Below are 19,693 nucleotides of genomic sequence, written 5' to 3'. Positions count from 1 at the left end.
TTCCCACCCTGGTGTTTGAGTAAATAAAGTGTTTCTTTGATTATGATATGCTGTTGTGCACTCGGTTGTTATGATGCACCTTGATCCTGTTCTACTGTTTGACATCTCTAATTGTGTTGTCTTACTCTGCCTTTCCCCTACAGAGTAGAATCTCAGCCTTTGCTGGTTTCTAATGGTATTGTTTATTTCTGACTGGGGATTCCGCTAAACAGGATTCCTGAAACGTTCCACTGGGCTGACCTCAAGCGACGAAAGAGGGGGAATGGAAGCTGACACAGGACTATCATGGCCATGGAGACCTGTGATTGCTGGACTGGTGTGGACACTCTGTACTGGAGCTCTCTATTGTTGTACTTTTGGTATTCCCTATGGTTTATGGGAATAGTGGTTTTGATAAGTTCTTTGAATGGCTGCTATTCAATAAAGTGAAGGAAGAATAGCACAATCCTCGCCTCCTAGTCCTTAATAGAATTGAAACTTTCCGTAACGATAGCTAGAAAATTTTTCATTCGTATCAGGTTCCAGGGTGCCTTTCAGAGTGCATACCTGTAAGGATTCTGCTTGTAGTTTGGTCTAAGTGGGACACTGTGGGTCACATGTGTGAGATTAGAAAGGACTGTCAGAAGCACATTACTCCTAAAGTCACTTCACTTAAGAAAGGGGTATAGTGACAAGGAGAACAGAATCAGTCACACATGCAGGGGCTTAACAACTTTAGAGTGGTCAGTCACTATCAAATGCAGAATCTGCATTTGATGTGCATCACTGGAGCTGCCGAGTAATCGTGTTCACTCAATAGCATTAAAAGACACAACCCACTGTTAATATGTCAATGACGTGTTATATGGAGTTGATCCAAGTAATAGAAGGCCAACCAATTGGCATCCCTGTTAAACCACAATACGGTCATTTTATGGAGTCCACCCAGGAGTGAAAGTGGACTAACTCATAAAATGCATTGTTAAGCCACTAAAGAGCACTATTTCATGTCCACCCAGGTGTCAAAGAGGTCCTAGCTATTGGGAGCACTGTTAAAGCCACCAAGATCTCATAAGGACTCCACCTAGAAAAGAAAGAGGGCCAACCCATTGAAGTTACTGTTAAACCATCAGGAGATAATTATATGGTGCCCACCCAATGGCAACAAAGAACCAACCCAGTTGGGACACTGTTCACCTGCAAAGGGTATGTATATGTAATTCATCCAGAAGGGAAAGTAAAACAACAGAGTAAATGCACCCAGGAGTGAATGAGGTCAGCGCAGGAAGGCATTGTCATAAGGTCCTGTGAGCATAACCACTAGTTTACCGTTACCAGTTACCTTTGTTAAGAAAAGAGATCTAATAGAGGAAACATCGGAGGTATGGAGGGTGGGTTATAAGTTAGAGACTGAGAGGCAGCCATAAACAATTTAAATGAAGAGATGTAAATAATGATTTGGTTCACCAAAGTGGTAAAACGAGCACAGCCTATTCAGTGGTCTGCACCTATCCCATTGTGTGCTGTCAGTTGTTTTGAAAACATATGCAATTTCTGAAAGCACATATTCCGTCCAAGTATCAAACATTTTATGATTTTTAGGAGTCCAGAATGGCAGTTTTGCCTCTAGTAAACAACACTGGCAAAGCTGATAAATCTCACACGTGACAGAATTTGACTTTGCAAATTCATTTTTGGAATGGTATTTCTTTTGTTTAGTTTTTAGAAAAATCATCCACACGCAGCGACTATCTTGGAATGATTTAAAGCACATAAAGATTGCCGCCTGCCGATTACCACAGTGGGTAGCTTTGATAACACAAGTGGGAGGGGGACAAGTGGGCCCTAAGGGGGCTAGTAAATTAGAAAGAGTGTAAGGGCCAAAAAAGAGGGGGGAAGGGGCAGGGAGGGGCACAGAGGGATAGAAAATAGTCACTCATGGACTGCAATGCCAGATTATGATGTCTGCAAAAAGAACAAATGATGAACAGAATGCTGATCAATGTCAAACATTCACCCCAGTACAGATATCTGGGCCCAAATCCATTGTGTTTTGCTTCCCATGCCAATTCCAATTTAGACCCAGCCATATGCAAATCACTCTTGACTCTGTGCCTCGTGGTAACATCCAGGCCGAACTGCCAGGCCAGGTCCTCCCTGCACCGGAAACAAGCATCCTGGGACATGGGGTGGCGAAGTGAGCTAAAGAACGATTATGAATGCAACCCAGATCTGTGACTGGGGGGGGGGGAGTGTCTGAAAAGTTTCAGCGCTCCGTCCATCATCTCCTTGTGTTTGTTTTGTTCGCCCTGAGTTGACAGGGTATGCCCGGACGTGGGTCCCTTGCTCACTTTGCCACTGGATTCAAGCTAGCCTGGCTGATGTTACCCCGAAACCGGTCCCAGGATTCTTGTTTCCGGTCCAGGGAAGACCTGGCTTAGCAGTTCGGGCTGGACTATTCCCATGAGGACTAATTTGTACATGGCTGGGTCTGAACTGTGGTGGCGAAGTGAGCTAAAGAACGATAATGGGTTCAACCCAGATCTGTGACTGGGGGTGAGTGTCTGAAAAGTTTCAGCGCTCCGTCGATCATCTCCTTGTGTTTGTGATAGATTCTGACGTCAGCAGAGGAAAGATACAACTCATCCAAACAAAACACATCGAGATGGAAATGCTACTTGAGCGGGACACACACAAGAATTAGATGGACGCAATGACTCAGTAGTAGGGAAGTCAAATACACAACAAAGTCATCAAATCATGTAAAAGAGGCAGACAAAAAGTCCTCTTTAAGACGATATTGAAAACAAAAGTTATTTTCCTTAGAAGTCTGCTGAGCCTGTCTCTAAGAGAGACCTAAGTAGCCTAGGATGATGATGTTCATGTTGAAACAATATAACTTAAAAGGATCTAACCAACATACTTTTAAGATAAACATGGCTCATTGGCGCCCTGGATATCAGAACTTACGTAGTGAGTGTGTTCAAGCCACAGGCCTTCATCTTCAGCATCCGGTCTTTCCAATATTCGCGAGGCACTCTGAAGTAATGTAGGGAGCCTCCCAATATTTGAAAGGGCACTCCTTCCAGAAGAAACAATGACCCACCAGTCTGCAGTCCCGTGTGACGGCTCCACATTTTGAAAGGGAGAAGGTCCAACCTTCAATCAGAGAGAAGAAGTGTTAATACAGACTCTTAGCTTCCTAAATACATCATGCATATGCCTAGTGATGTGGTTACATAGCTGAAAAAAAAGTTGACCATAAAACCTTTTGAATTAAAGTCATGAAAACAAAAAACTAATTGGCATGGAGGACACTGGGTGCAGGTTATTGCTGCCAGCAGCAAGCTCCTTCTGAAACTAGAGCCTCAAAATTAATCTCTGTGGAGAGATGGAGATGGGCTGAAACTCATATGTTAACTGTTTGTATGGCTCCATTCTGTGTTCACTGAAACTTGTGTCTTGCTTCATATTTTCCTGAAAGGGACGTCACCAATATTAACTTGAAACTGGAAAAATCAATTGACATTTTTTCCAAATGAAAATATGCATAATAATTACAAAACATAAACACTAGTCTAATACTTTCAGAGATATGAACCTTAATGGCAGTAAAATCCAAATATTGCAAAGATAGGATGTTTTGATGCTTAAGAAACGCAGGTTATCAAGTCCTTTAAGAAGTTGTGCATCTCCATATCTGTGACCACATCTAAGACTAAACTACTTTAACTTGCCACACTTTCAACAGGACAAGAGCTTCGACCTATTCACTCTATGATAACATTGTAGAGAATGCGTACATTATGGTTCAGGTTTCTATGTACCTCTGTCTATACACGGCTTTCCCCATCTGCACAACTCATGTCAGAACAAAAAACAGTATACAGGGAGGGCTTTGGATGAGCCCCTACGTGATGAGTATTTTTACACGGCTAAGTATTTGATTGGTCAGCAGTTGTGTTACTCCACCTTTAGAGTGCTTTCATTGCAAGGCATGCATGCAGAGAGGTGTGGCGCCGCGGCTAGGGCGACTGACTCGGGGATCACGGTTCGATCCTCGGCACCGGCGGCAGATTAGCCCAGCACCATGTGACTCTGGGCAATAGCTTGCTTAATCTTCCCGACGGCCCCCAGCGCCTAGAGACCCTTATGGGTGATTGTGCGCTTTACAAACGTGGATTATTATTGTAAGTGTTGACTGCAAAGAGGTGCGTGGTTATCATAAGTTCTGGCTCGAGCTCAGAAATAACTACTTCTACTGCCACAGCTGCTAGCTTCCTGTGTCACTGGACCACATTTTCATGATGTGAGTCAATAGCAGTGAGATTGGTGTGCAGGGCCAGTGTTTAGCAGCACCGCCATGTATTCTCTCGAAAGTTCCTCCCAGTGAAAGCAGGGTCGGATTGGGACCAAAAATAGGCACTGGCAGCCCCCAAAAAGGGGCACACATTGAGGAGCACGACCTTTCACAAAACATTGCCTGGTTAGCAACAGGAGGCTCATTTTTGGAGAAATGTGTGGTATAATAAGCATTTGTAAGCTTGGCGGGTCAAGCATTGGTGAAGACTGTAAACTCTGCAGCTGTAAACATTGAATACTGATTTCAGTCTCAACACCTTGTACAAGGTTGCAAGAATCCTGCTCTCAATCAACTAGGTCCTCGACTCTGATTATAACATCAATTAGAAATCTTGCAGAAATCCAAGGGGCGAAAGGGGGTTAGGTCAGGATCCCTGGGGAAAGAACCTACAATGACAGGTGGAAGAGAAAAAGCGTCTCCTCTTGATTCACTACTTACGGGTTTCATAGAATAAACCCTGTTATTTTCAGTAGTGCTCCCCCTTGTTGCGGCCCCCTTTTTTAGGTCTCGCCTCTCAATGCGCATGCGCATTGAGCGGAGCGAGACTATAGGGGCTTAAACAGACTTTACCTAGACTGGCGATTTGGTGCTGTGCCCGTGCGCTTTTAGGTCAATGCGCAAAATGCGCGTGCACAGCACCAAATCGCCAGCCATCTGTTCCCCAGTTTGCCACCTCCGCTCCTGCTCTCTCCTGGCTGCTCCTCCTCTAATTATTCACGGCCGGCCGGTCGTACTTTCACGTGTCTCGTTTTATCTCGCTTGCTGCCTTTCTTTACGGGTCGAAGAGCGTTTTAGAACTCGTGACATTAGAGTAATTCAACTACTTGCCACATTTTAACTTTTACCTACTTGACACCGTGCTTTGTGACACGCACATTATCAAACGCTAAAGTTTCTATTTTTGCTTTCCTCCTCTTTACACCTCAAATACAAATGTAATTTTTCCTTATTTTTAGTTGCAAAATGTTCTCCTAATTAAGGCTCCCTTAATAAAATATTATTTTCTATATATTAATGTAATGTGTTGTGCCACGTGAAACCCCCTACCAGACCCCACTTAAGCCACTTCATTCTGCATTTTGGGACATGTAGTTTGTCGCAATACTTTTAATCTTTAGTCGCCAGCCATCTGTTCCCCAGCTTGCCGCCTCCGCTCCTGCTCTCTCCTGGGCTGCTCCTCCCCTAATTATTCACGGCAGGCCGGCCGTTCTTTCACGTGTCTCGTTTTATCTCGCTTGCTGCCTTTCTTTACGGGTCGAAGAGCGTTTTAGAACTCGTGACATTAGAGTAATTCAACTACTTGCCACATTTTAACTTTTACCTACTTGACACCGTGCTTTGGGACACGCACACTATCAAACGCTAATGTTTCTATTTTTGCTTTCCCCCTCTTTACACCTCTAATACAAATGTAATTTTTCTTTATTTTTAGTTGCAAAATGTTCTCCTAATTAAGGCTCCCTTAATAAAATATTATTTTCTATATATTAATGTAATGTGTTGTGCCACGTGAAACCCCCTACCAGACCCCACTTAAGCCACTTCACTCTGCATTTTGGGACATGTAGTTTGTCGCAATACTTTTAATCTTTAAAACTGGCCACGTGGCTGCTGTATCATTCGACAAGATGCCTTTTAAATCTATTATACGGTTAGTGAGAAAGCTGTGTATGCAGATAACGCTAGTAAACATCTTTACCCTCGAATTAAATACAATGACTAACGTTTCCTAACCATAACAAAGACGTGTTTAATGGTGTATAAATGTCAATCGCGTGACATGTTGTGGTAGCTTTAGAATCCGTTTTTTTTATCAACAATTATTTCTGGGACTTTCAATAGCTCCTGTATGCATATTGATGTTGCATTAAAAAGTAAAAACTGGCATTTTCATATATATTCAATTAAGGCCCAGTGTACCTGTGACATGTGCGGGCGACTTATTTCTCAGTGTTTAAGGTCTGATTTGATTGTGTTCTCCGCAGTTTACCCAGCCCCCCGTCTTTGTTATTAAATGTTTTCGCTTCATACACGGCCAGTCATAGCTTTCTTGAAAATCGCCGCCCACCGGGTTTTTTTGGCAGCCCTTTAACTCTCGCAGGAACCGGCTTGTCAGCAAAAGGGCGGAGCCGAGAAAAACAGCTAGAGTCGGAAGCACGCTTCAGCAACAGCGCTGGTTAGGAAAGCAGCACATTTTACACCCACATTTATTCCGAGATACTTAGTTAACACTTCTTGTAAAGTGCCTACAAAGTATATGTACAGATCTCGGTCAGGTCCCCGTGAAAGAGAGTGAGTGGCAAGACCGTTCTCAATATTTATTTTATATCTGTTCGTTGACTCTTTTGTAGGGCAAAAAAATGAAGCTTGTAGACTGCTTAGACTAAAATGTCAACATTGTAGGATGACGAGATTAAATACACTACAAATAGTGACGCTTCACTAACATAAAAGTAGGACTAAAAGTTTACCCAGTGGCACAGAATGAATTATCGAGTTCGCCAACAAAGTATTATCCCTGTTAAATATTATATATTTTTTAAGGTCCGTAACTATTTATAATCACAGTGGAGACTCCACATTAAACACTGCAAACATTCAAGGAACTGCATCTTGCTTGTTTTTCTTGATTCCCTTATTGTGCTTGTGGCCGAGACAACCTGACACATTTACAGCCATGTTTATTTCAGTGTGTATAGGAGAGGAAGGGGAAGCTTTCCCCAACAGCTGAGGTACTGTACTGACTTTGTTAGGCTACTAGGGTGAATTAAGTGTTGTAAATATTTAAACAAATTAGAATAATTAGCCAGCATGAAATGTGTTCACATGTCGCATGGCAGTGCATTTTCACAAAACTAAACGTTTGTATTTACAAGCCTGTTTCTTTTTATAGTCATGTAAATACAATACCTATTACATTACAAATGCTATAGGTGTCACGTTTGCGAAAAGTTAAAACTATTGGCATTGTAAATGACAAAGCTATTACTTTTGCTATTTACAAGACCAACACATAAAAAAGAATTGTCATTTACAAAACCAATAGCTCCAACTTTTCTAATGCGAGACCTATTGCATTTCCAATGCTTGTTTATAATCCCAGTAATAAATAATAACCTATTATACACTGTTATGATGAAAAATATGCCCACCCTTGCTGCAGCCTGAGGCAGTAATTCATGGCTGGCAAAGGCGCATTGCGGCAGCTGCAACAGTCATCAGCGAGATTGACCACGAATAGCAAAGTCCTAGCCTTGTCCTCTGGTTCCTGCCCGGCCTCAAGACCTCCCTATCAGTGGCATGATGTAGTGTCACTGGTACACGTAGCCCTAGGCGCTTTTGTGATAATCCCTACCGTACCAAGTGCCACCTATCAGTCAAGATGTCAGCTCATCCTCTCTCATCAGGGGGGCGGGGGGTGCAAGAAACTCATTCACCGCACCCTACCTTATGACAAGCAAGAAACTGGCAGCTGGAGCCCATGCATCACTGTGCAGACTCCAACTTTGTGCTTCAGTTCTCGAGACTGGAAGAAGCTGTGTACCTGCCCTGAGGGACTATCCAATACCATTATCTGAAGCCCAACCGGGCAGGTAGCTGAAGGTAAATAAGTGGGGAGAGGATGTAGCCTCAAGGCTAGAGCAGTCGACCTCGGACCTAGGGAACCAGGTTCGAGTCGCGGCAATGACGCTCAACATACTGTGATTCTGGGCAAACCACTCTGGGGCAGATGTAGCAAGCATTTTTGCATTTACGAACGGGCAGATTTGCAGAATCTGCCCATTTGCGAATGCAAAAATAGCTTTTCTGATGCAGCAAACCTCATTTTGCGATTCGGTAACCTATTAACGAATCGCAAAATGGGTTTGCGATTCGGGATTAGGAAGGGGTGTGTTTAGGGCATCCCTTCCTAATACCGGACATCGAACATCGGTATGTATGAATGTTTTGTGACCGCAATTGCATTGCATTTTGAAGAGCAGGCAGTGGTCCCACGGATCACTGCCTGCTTTTAAAAAATGAAATGAAAACTTTTAATTTTTCGTTTTGTAAAGCATCTTGTTTTCCTTTAAGGAAAACAGGCTGCTTTACAAAAAAAAAAAATATATTGCTTTATTGAAAAGCAATCATGGACATGGTGGTCTGCTGATCTCAGCAGGCCACCATCCCCGTGATTTTTGCAATTCCTAGGGGTCGCAAATTGCAACCTGCCTCATTAATATTCATAAGGTAGGTCATTTGCGACCCCCTAGGAATCGCAAAAGGTGTACTATACACTTTCATACACTGCATTCTGCAATTTCCTCATTGCGAATCCTTGTGATTCGCAATTAGGGATTCACAAAATGCTAGCTACATACATCTGGCCCTTAATCTCCCCGTGCCTAACAAACATGAATGTGTTCATCTGTAACGAAACTAGTGTTCATGTAAAGCGCTCTGATACCCAATGCCTCAGTTCTTGTTCGCGCTATATAAAACTCTTAAAAAAAAAAAGTCAAATAAACCGGTGAAATGTTATGTGAGTGTATGTGTGCTGTGTATATGAGTGATAGTGAAACTAAGTGAGGTTGAGCAAGTCAGAGAGAGTGGGAATAAGTGATACTAAGTTAGAATTAGACAGTGAGTTAAAGTGAGTGGGAGCTAGAGTGACTGAGTAAGTGAGACTGAAGAAGAGTGAAGGCGGTAATTCTGGCTATATGATATACCTAGGTAAAATGCAGGCAGACAAGCTGTAATTCCTCACATATGGAAAAGCCATGACAAAATGCTGGGTGCTGAGATACTGGGGGGCATAATTCTTGATACAAGGGAAACCTATGGCAAAATGCATGTACTGGCATATTGGAGGTAATTCTTGGCATATGGGATGCACCACCCATGGCAAAATGCTGGTGCTGGAACACTAGAGGTAGTTTGTTGTCTATGGGACGCCAGTGATAAAATGCTGGCACTGATATATTGGAGATCATCCTTGGCATATGGGACACCTATAGCAAAATGCAGGTACCCATACTCAAGATAATTCTAGGCATTATGGCAGACAACAATGGCATATTGGGCAGGGGACACAGGCAACCACAACAAAATTCTGGCCTGACAAAGTCTAATGGTATTTTTGACCTTTGGGTCACTCATCACATATATATGGATACAGTCAATGGAAACATTGCGCCACTGGCATACTGTATTTCTGGCATTAACATAGTGCCCATGGCATATGGGACCCATCGTTAATAAAATAAGTCTAGTCCTGACACATGGAGATAAGTATTAACATATAGGGGCACCGACCGACTGCACATTTGGAATTAAATGGGGTCAAACGATTTCATTGATTTGCCACACCATTAAAGTACATCTGTATTTAGTAAATGCACTTTGAGGGGCAGGGTTTTTGAACAAGTTTATGTGAACATTCTGCTTTAAAATACTCATTTATGAAGGGAGACACCCTATGAACCTTCCTTGAAGTTGAGCATGCTTACTTTGATTCCTGGCAGGAATGCAGAGCAAGCATTACACCATTCCCCTTTCAAAGCAGCTTTTTGACTTTGTTCAACCCCTGAATTTAAGGGACAAACATCATTTATTTTCTTATTTGATTTCTATGATAGCGCTATGTGTCCAAGTATAGGGTGAAATCGTGATTTACATCATACTCACATATTGTACACAGAAAAGGAATCATACAAGTGTGAAAATCAATTCATAGGAAATGTTACATAAGACAATGATGGTTACATGGTGTAAAAGTAGCATATCTTCCATATTGTTGGTATATGTTAAGCGATCTTGGTCTGTCGAAACACAGACAAGAATTATAACTTAACGCAGTGGTTGTGGTTGTCTGCACTAATGATATTTATTACTACCCAGAGAACCTTTTTTTAGCAATATTAAAATAAAAAAAGATGAGTTAAAAATTAAGTAAGTTTCTATGCTATTCAGTTTGCATGCAGCTCCTTAATGTTGGTTCATAGCGCACTGTGCTGCAGTAGAAGGGTTTTAACTAGGGGCACTGGAATTATGTGATTCAGCAGCCACTGCATTTTCTGTGTAATTATGGATTTGCCACATTTACCACTTAATTCCTCGTCTACTCCATGATATATTCAAAGACTTTATTTCGGTTTTACAAAAACCATAAAAGTACATATACATTAAAAACAGTTAAAAACACATTCATTGTAAACACATATCAGATAAAGTGCCATAAGTGGAAAAGTGCAGTATCATCTTTACAACGGGAAAAAAGTGACTAGTGCATTCATCTCAAAAAACCATTACATGTCCAAACAATTTCTTAGCCTAACAGTCAATTTTAAAAATTCGATAATATGGAGAATACTATCATTATGCAAAAGTTGTAAATACATTAAGGCCGGTCTGATCTGAGTAAAATTACGTTTTTTTAAAAGAGTTACCAGATAACGCCTGCGAGGATATTCATAAAATCTACATAAAAATATAAAATGCAGCATATCCTGTGAAGACTTTCCGTCGCAGCCACAGGGTGCTGCCAGTTTATTAAAAACATCAGTTTTTGGTCTAATCAGCAGGTGATGAAAAAGATTTAACCTGAACCTTGTTAACAGGAACTTTTCATGAGAGGTCAGTGAGCCCAACAGATACGGCTCTGCAAATTCACACGTTTTCAACATGACAAATTTTCTCACACTTTGTTTCTGGAGTTCCACTTCTTCCCTCTGGGTCTTCCTATCCAAAAGGAAGTCCCGTTTAATTACCTCCAGATCACCCTTTACAATCTTACTAGGGTGTTCAAACAATTCCAAACGACCAAGCCTATCAAAGCTAGATTTCACATATTTTATCCAAGGGGAACCCATTGCCTTGTCCTGGGTCATGTAGTCGCTCACAATCAGATGTGTCAATGGTATATCCCGATTTAACCACAGTTTTAGCCAACAGGTTAATGGGCGTAAGGAGAAAGTGTCACTTAAATATTGCGTCCCTAACTCTTCATGTACCGAGAGATTCGGTGTGCCAGCAGGGACGCACAAAATACGCTTCAGAAAAAAGTTTTCAGCAATCTGTAACTGCTCACCGGCAGTGTACCCCCAAATTTCACTGCCATAAGTAGCAGTTGCTACCGATTTTGCATTGTAAAGTTTCAGCATGGCACTGATAGGTTTTTTACCCAATTTCGATGCAAAATTGAAGATGGAGGCATTAACCCTGACCAGTTCCCCTTTCTTTTTTGCAAGATGAGGACCTCAATTCAGCTTAGAGTCAAAAAGCACCCCAAGGTACGAAAATGTTTTTGTTATAGGAATCACTACATCATCAAGTTTAAATGAAAAGTTCCTTTTTGGTTGTTGGCCGACTTGCATGACAAATGATTTCGAGTTGTTGACCATAAGGTCTCTATCCGTCATGAACAGTTTAAAAGCATTTAATAAAGCTTGAAGGCCCCTCTCAGTTCTGGAAATTAAAACCGCATCATCTGCATATAAAAGTACAGGAATCCCCCGCCTGCCAACTCTAGGGCAGTCAGACTGTACATTCTGCAACACACTATCAAGGTCATGGATATAAAAATTAAAAAGGAAGGGGGCCAAGATGCAACCTTGGCGAACACCCTTTCTGATGTCAAATTTTTTTGTTGTGCTCAGATCTTGGGAGTATCCCACATTAGCTCTAGCATTGCTATGCATATCAGCCAGGAAATTGACAATTCCACTATCTACACCCTTCACCCTCATGGACTGCCAAAGCCTTCCCCTGTTTACACAGTCGAAGGCTGAGGACAAGTTCATGAAGGCGGGGTGGATGGTGCCCCTATGAGCCACAGTGTACTTGCTAAGTATTAAACAAAGGTTGAGACACTGCGTCACTGTTGATCGGCCACTACAAAACCCATACTGCGTGATGGACATGATATTATTTTCCAACGCCCAGTCAGAAAGTCTCAGCAGTAGGATTCTTCCTATGATTTTGACCATGGAGTCTATTAATGAAATAGGCCTATAACAATTTGGGCTGCTTTTGTCTTCTTTCTTAAAGACCGGGACAATCGTAGAGACCCCCCATGTTTGTGGACAACCATATTTTGCTGCAGCGTTAAAAACGGACTCTAAAATAGGTGCCCAGAAACTTGGCTCAGATTTAAATAAATCTGGAGGAATCCCATCGGGACCAGGAGCTTTCCCAGCTGTTAGTCCCTCAATCCCCTCAATAACCTCCCCCCTAGAAAAACTAATCATCTGGCCACTGTCACTCGGGGCAGAAATGGGCCTTTCATCCACCGAGCTACAATATAATTGCTTGAAGTGTAATTCCCACTCCTCCTTCGATATATAGCATTCCAGGCCATCACCCGGTACCTGGACCAGGAAAGGTTTCTTCATTACCGCCCAGAATCTAGAGCTACACCGCAAAATAGAAGGGTCAAGAATCTCTCTCCATGCCTCCTCTCTTAGGAATTTCTTGTGTTTGGTAATGGTAGATTTATAATATTCTTATATTTACGACACAATTGAACTGTCTCCTTTATTCTCGGTTTAGCTGCTAGTGCCAAACCTTAAATTTCTGGCTGCTTTAGAGCAATCTCGATTAAACCACTTAGGTCCCACAGATTCTAATTTCTTTGCTGGGACCGACGATAACTGTGTCACCTTGACGACAAACTTTGGAAGGCTTCAAGAACCTTCCTCGGTTGTGGGCCTTCTTGTGTGCAGACCAGAATTTCATCTGCACAGATGGTTTTAATATCTTTATACAACAAATCTGGGGTAACTTTAGTCCATTTAAGACAACGTCTCCCATCAGTTGTGCTTACCCTACCGGAAATGAGATTTGGGCCTGCATTAGGTATCCAGGGACCCCTCAAGTGAACAGTGAGTGGGTTATGATCACTGAATTCACTATGTTCAATGGCAAAGGAATCCACAAAGGACTGCATTGGCGATGTTATTAATACATAATCGATAAAAGTTCCCCTACCATGCCCCTTAAAAGATGGAATCTCAAAGCACTTTGTAGGGTCCGTCAGTCCCATGGCCAATGATAGATCTAAGTCATTAAGTAGATCATTAAAAAGTTCCCCCTCTGTCGTGTGTTCCAAATGCATACCGTCTAAGCGCGGACAATGCAAATCCGAGATACTTTTCAGAAGAAGATCCCCACAGGAGTGAACATTAAAAACACCCATTATCATATGATTATGGATACAATCCCTCATTGAATTTCTAATAAAAACATTCAGTGCTGATATCTGACTGTTAACTGAGCATGGATTGACAGCATTATAAAAATTGACCATACCAGACATACAGTTTTCTCCCATTAAAATTAGACCAATAATACCAGAATTGCTTGTCATGATGGCTCTGCGAATTTTACACGATAACGCAACAGAGATGAACGTAACCATTCCCCCCTTTGGTCTTCCCCTAGTTGTTGCTATTGCAGGAACATAAAATGCTTTGTAACCTTCCAGAAAGTGGTTACATTCGACTGACCAAGTCTCCTGCAAACAGATAACCTGAAACTGCTTGATGTACCTAATCCAATTGCAGTCCTCCATCTTAGCACCCAATCCAGCAATGTTCCAAGAAATTACATTGTTCCCATTCAGTTTTGCCCGTGTGCTTTCCTCATGTCCCATTTCATTCAGTATCTCTGTTACTTGTCCATCAGATTCCTCGCGTCAATCGCACGCCTCCAGGCCTGAGAGTAAATCAAATCTATTCTGCGTTACAACATTGAACCCATTCATGCCATGACTATCATCATTGTACCGATATGCTGCTTCAGGAACCGGAGGCTGAGTAGGGATAAATGGACCAGTTTTCCCACGATTAGGAGGGGTTTTAATTAGATGGGTATAAAAGTAACCAAGGGGACGTACACACACACTGTTCGCATTGTGAACTAAGGTGGCTGCTCTTAATAAAACTGTAGCCACGTGTTGGGGATGTTTGAAATTAACTATAATACAATCCCCACTAGATGTTTTTAGGGACGGGCCAATCCAGTTCACCCTTCGAGTTGACAAAATTTGGTCAGAGTATGCAATTGGGAAGCCACATTTATTATTCAACCATGATACCGTTTTATTTTTTAATGAATCATGGGATTCCTCATAGGGCTGAGCTGAGTGAAAATCAGTGGGCGGAACATTTGTTAAAACAGCCACATAAGGTGCACAATCAGGAGGAAGATTGATATAGCGACTTTTCTTTACTCGTCTAATATCCGGGTTGCCCTCAGGGACTAATATAGCCTGTTTATTCAGACCGGTTGTAGATGTGGAACTAAGTGGTGCGGATTCAATTACAGCTATTTTCTGACTATTCTGCTGTGAAGGCATTCTACCAGTACCCTGCCCATCTCTATTAAGACCCTTCTCCACAGCCTTAGATTTTACGGCTGGGGTAGAAGACAGGTGTGTTGTTATCAGTACACCTAATCTATTAACTTCTAGGGCCACACTATTCAGTTTGGCTGTCAGGGGTTTCATTAACTCTTCAATCTTTGCCTCTAATTTTTCTTCAAGAGTACTGATCAATAAGGCAAATTGCTCCAGATTAATATTTATGGCAGCTACATTATTACCTACATGTGAATCTGGTCCACTAGCATGGCTATTTGGCACCGGTTGCGCTATTTCTACTCTTTTCTTTCCATGCTTCCCTCCGCGTTTGGTCAGTGGCTTTCTATATGATCTCACTGGTCTAGGAGAAGGGGAAGGCAAAGGCTGCTCAGATGCCTCAATAGATAAGTGGGATGCATTTTCCTGGTAGTCAGCATGAACATGCGCTTCAATCGCTATAACAGTCCTATTGCTCACTTCAGGTATATCAACTATGGCTGAGTCTACAGCTAAGGACGGCAAGTCATCATCTGGCACCCGATCACTTCCACGACCTAATGAGGCCCTACGTTCGCTATTGATCTGAGTTACCTTTTTAACCAGATAATTATCCATAGTACCTAGCCCAGATGCGGTCCTATCTTGTTTTGCTTTAGACATCGTCCAGGTGTAGAAAAAGACAACAGGCTTCAGATGCACTTTACCCTTTAACAAATGAAATATAATAAAGGTCTCACTTGGGAGTGAAAATCCTTGAATGCAGGCCCAAAGTCCGTGGCCAGGCCCGGCCTCCTCTGGCCTCTAAGGGCCTAAGAGGGCCCGCCCTTTGTCCGGGCTTCGCCCGGCGTCCCGCGAGGCGGGGCTGACGCTGATTTTATGCGCCTCCTGGCGCTGTCATGTGGTCACGCGGGTCGCGTGGTCTGCTGGGGGTTGCAGTCCCCTGTCCCGCACTCCGCTCGGCGGCCGGCGCTCCCCAGGTGGAGATGGGAGCGAGGCAGCGGGAGGCAGGCGGCGACTCTGGCAGAGAAAAAGGGCAGCAACTCCCCTCACGGGCTCCTGGACTCACCAGCGGCAGCAGGTAAATTTTGAGAACACTCCCCCCCACTCTGCAGGGCTGACGCTAATTTTATGCGCCTCCTGGCGCTGTCATGTGGTCCAGCGGGTCGCGTGGTTTGCTGGGGGTTGCAGTCCCCTGTCCCGCACTCCGCTCGGCGGCCGGCGCTCCCCAGGTGGAAATGGGAGCGAGGCAGCGGGAGGCAGGCGGCGATTCTGGCAGGCAAAAAGGGCAGCAACTCTCCTCACAGGCTCCCGGACTCACCAGCGGTAGCAGGTAAATTTTGAGAACACTCCCCCCCCCACTCTGCAGGGCTGACGCTAATTTTATGCGCCTCCTGGCGCTGTCATGTGGTCACGCGGGTCGCGAGGTCTGCTGGGGGTTGCAGTCCCCTGTCCCCACTCCGCTCGGTGGCCGGCGCTCCCCAGGTGGAGATGGGAGCGAGGCAGCGGGAGGCAGGCGGCGACTCTGGCAGGCAAAAAGGGCAGCAACTCTCCTCACGGGCTCCTGGACTCACCAGCGGCAGCAGGTAAATTTTGAGAACACTCCCCCCTACTACTGCATGATATAAAAACTTGGCAACACGTGTTACTGCGCATTGGAAGGCCCTTCTCAAATGTTGAATGGTCATCTTTCAGTTGTTATTGCTGTATTTGATTGTTAAAGTGATACCAATGAGGTGAAAAGTTTTCTCAGCCTGGTATGACAATGTTATAAAGTGACAAAATAATGAAACAATACCATCAGAAAAGTTGCATAATTTCACTTTTCTTGCCCCAAAATTTAGTCAACTGGCGCATAATTTGGTCCTCCCTACCGCATAATTCCAATGGTAGTGATTATAATTTATAAGCTGCAAGCAACAAAATGACGTCGGATCAGTAACCCATTGACCTTTGTACATAAAATGCAAATCTTTGATCTGCAACCTACAGGTGTGTCTGCAGTAGATATATACACCCTCTCTGTTAAATTATTGCTGAGTTAAACCTGACTAGACAAAACATGGATCTCCCCAGCAAGTACATGCTACAAGTACAGAAAGTATACAGGGCCTGAGCTGGGTAGATTATTTAATGAAATTTAAACCGGCCAGGTCGAGGTGAAAAATCGCAACAACCCCTGACCTGGCCAGGCCTTCCAACGAGGACTTTCAGACTTTGTGCACTCCCCCACCCCCTCCCACTATGAACTAAATGAGAAGTCCAAGTGGAAAAGTGGCAGGTGATTGTGAATTACATTGCTTCACTTCTGGGACAGGCTGGCCCCATGGGGGCCGAGGTGAGAACTGACAACTAGGTGAGAATGGCCCAAAGGCCACATCAACACCCTCTTCGCACACTGTGGGCAGTTGACAAGAGAAAAGCAGCCCTCTGCTGGCACTTTAGCACCGGCCCATCAGCCCATGCCCGATTGCCTGCATTGGCATTCCAACGCGGAGTGAAAGGCATATGGTTGTACCACTGGAAGACACTAAATAGAGTTTTTGGGATTGGTCCAAGCAGCCATTCATAATTTAAGCAACAGAGGGTGGAAAGAACAGAAACTAAGAAAAAGAAACATGGAGGGCCTTCAATACAGGGTGTCTAGAGGGAGAGAAGAGCTGCTTGGGCATTATTCTGGTCATGCTGTTATTCTGTTTATCTCAGTGCAAGACCATTCCCACAGATCGATTTTTCCAGAATCTACTTTGACATCTATGGAATTTGTTTTTTCATTTAGTGTATTGAAACTCAAACCATGGAGATCTTGAATCATTATCCCCAAAATCTTTATTCACATTTTGCAAATGTTTTGGTAAGTCCAAATGTATAAAAAGAAACCATCAGGGTAACGCCCTGAGCCAGAACAAAATACAATCAAACGGCAGCATAGTAGTGTCCGATCCCCCAAAGCAGGGGGGGTGTTCCAGTATGCGTGCTCCACCTCCACCGAAGTGAAGGGGGGATGCGGTGGGGTTAAAGGGGGGAGCAACATACAAGTATGACCATTCACACATCCGTTATTAACCTTCTGTTGGAGCACAGGGCAAGTGGGAGGGGAGAAGGGCTCTCTCAACAGTGCTATATGCCCCAACCAGCTAACCTCAGAACGTCTTAATCACATAACTTAGCCATCCAGTCATTAAAGTAATTCGGCCGTCACTGAAGGTGAGGGTGTTGTGGGAGATATTGAATCATTACGTTTACAATTTTTTAGCTCTGTTTTTGATCTGTACATTTTCTATCTACAAACAGTTGCACAACATATTGTTTAGTGTTACAGCAAACAAAATGATGGACAGAATTGTTGACAATGCAAACATTCTCCTTCATTCAAAAGATCTGGGTTAAATCAATCGTTCTTTTGCCCACTACTCCACCCCTGTTTCGACCGAGCCATATCTAAATCAGTCTTGACCCTGTGCCCCATGGGAACAGTCCAGACCTTAATGCCAGGCCAGGTCCTGTCTGGACTGGAAACGAGCATCCTGGGACCGGTTTCAGGGTATGTCACCCTTCTTCAGTCAGGCTAGCTTGAATCCAGTGGAACAGTGAGCAAGGGACCCACATCTGGGCATACCCAACCCACTTAGAGAGAAAAGTGTTACAGCAAACAAATGATGGACGGAATGCTGACAATGCAAACATTCTCCCCCAGTCAAAAGATCTGGGTTAAATCCATTGTTAATTTGCCCACTACGCCACCCCAGTTTGGACCCAGCCATATGCAAATCAGTCTTGACCCTGTGCCCCATGGGAACTGTCCAGACCGAACTGCTTGGCAGTTCGAGCTGGACTGTTGCCACAAGGAACAGGGTCAAGACTGATTTGCATATGGCTGGGACAAAACTGGGGTGGTGTGGTGAGCAAAAGAATGATGTATTTAACCCAGATCTTTGTGACCGGGGGTGAATGTTTGCATTGTTCAGCATTCTGGTCATCAATTGTTTTTTTTTGCATATGTCACCCTAAGTGGGAAGGATGCTCACTACACCACTGGATTCAAGCTAGCCTGGCTGATGAAGGGTGATGCCCTGAAACTGGTCCCAGGATGCCTGTTTCAGGTCCAGGGAGGACCTGGCTTGGCAGTTCGGGCTGGACTGTTCCCACAAGGAACAGGGTCAAGACTAGTTTGCATATGGCTGGGTCCAAACTGGGGTGGTGTGGTGAGCAAAAGAATGATGGATTTAACCCAGATCTTTGTGACTGGGGTTGAATGTTTGCATTGTCCATTATTACGTTCATCAATTGTTTCTTTTGCAACATATTGTTTAAGCATACCAAAATAAAGGATTCTCCTCAGTGCATAAAGGAAGCCTAACATATTCTGGAGCTACTTAATACTCTCAATAGTAGTTTTGAGGAGGGGGGCGTGGCTAAGCCACTGACCAACATGGCCGCGTGGTTCTGAAGGTCTGGCGCCGATGCCCACATCCTGACGGCTAAGCGCCCTTGACCCTTATCCCTTCCTCACGAGAAGGCACTGAAAGAACTCCCCCAGCCTTTCAGGAGCTGTGGCGACCGCTACAGCCCAACCACCGCGGCCCACCTGGCCGATACGCACTATTACTTCTAGGAGAGGTGTTTCAGGACTAGCCTGCCTCGGAGGCCCCGAGGCATAGGAGCAGCAGGCCAGCCTGAGACCGGGGTAGCGAGTCCCAGCTCGGCCCTCCTCTTCCCCTCATTGCTGATGGCTGTTTGGAGACAGCCTGATTCCTGTCAGCTGGGCGTCCCGTATTCCGCTGCTGCAGTTTGGGCAGGCATGACTAGCTGCAGCATTTAGATGAGGACGGGAGATTCGACCGGTGGGACCTGGGGCACCACTTTTTGAAACTCCAGGCCGGCGGCTACACTCCACTTCACCCCTTTGCCCATTGGGGTACCAGGACAGGGCCAACGGGCTGCGGATTAGGGCCATGAAGTCCCCCCCCCCCCTTGACACAGATGGTGAATTCGCCGGCCCGCACAAAAGGCCT

At 44.1% G+C, this 19,693-nt stretch overlaps 1 protein-coding gene across 1 annotated transcript in view; it reads right to left on the bottom strand.

Annotated features, from left to right (window-relative positions):
• Positions 1-19,693, bottom strand: part of GLB1L2 (galactosidase beta 1 like 2) — a 949,835-nt gene that overhangs the window by 836,925 nt on the left and 93,217 nt on the right. The window contains exon 2 of the mRNA XM_078681819.1: positions 2,950-3,138. Coding sequence (XP_078537945.1) covers positions 2,950-3,138 — 189 coding nt within the window. The remainder of the gene's footprint in view (positions 1-2,949; positions 3,139-19,693) is intronic.

This window comes from Lissotriton helveticus, chromosome 3_1, assembly GCF_964261635.1.
Source record: "Lissotriton helveticus chromosome 3_1, aLisHel1.1, whole genome shotgun sequence".
In the NCBI taxonomy this organism is placed as follows: domain Eukaryota; kingdom Metazoa; phylum Chordata; class Amphibia; order Caudata; family Salamandridae; genus Lissotriton; species Lissotriton helveticus.
This window is presented reverse-complemented; position numbering and strand designations above follow the sequence as displayed.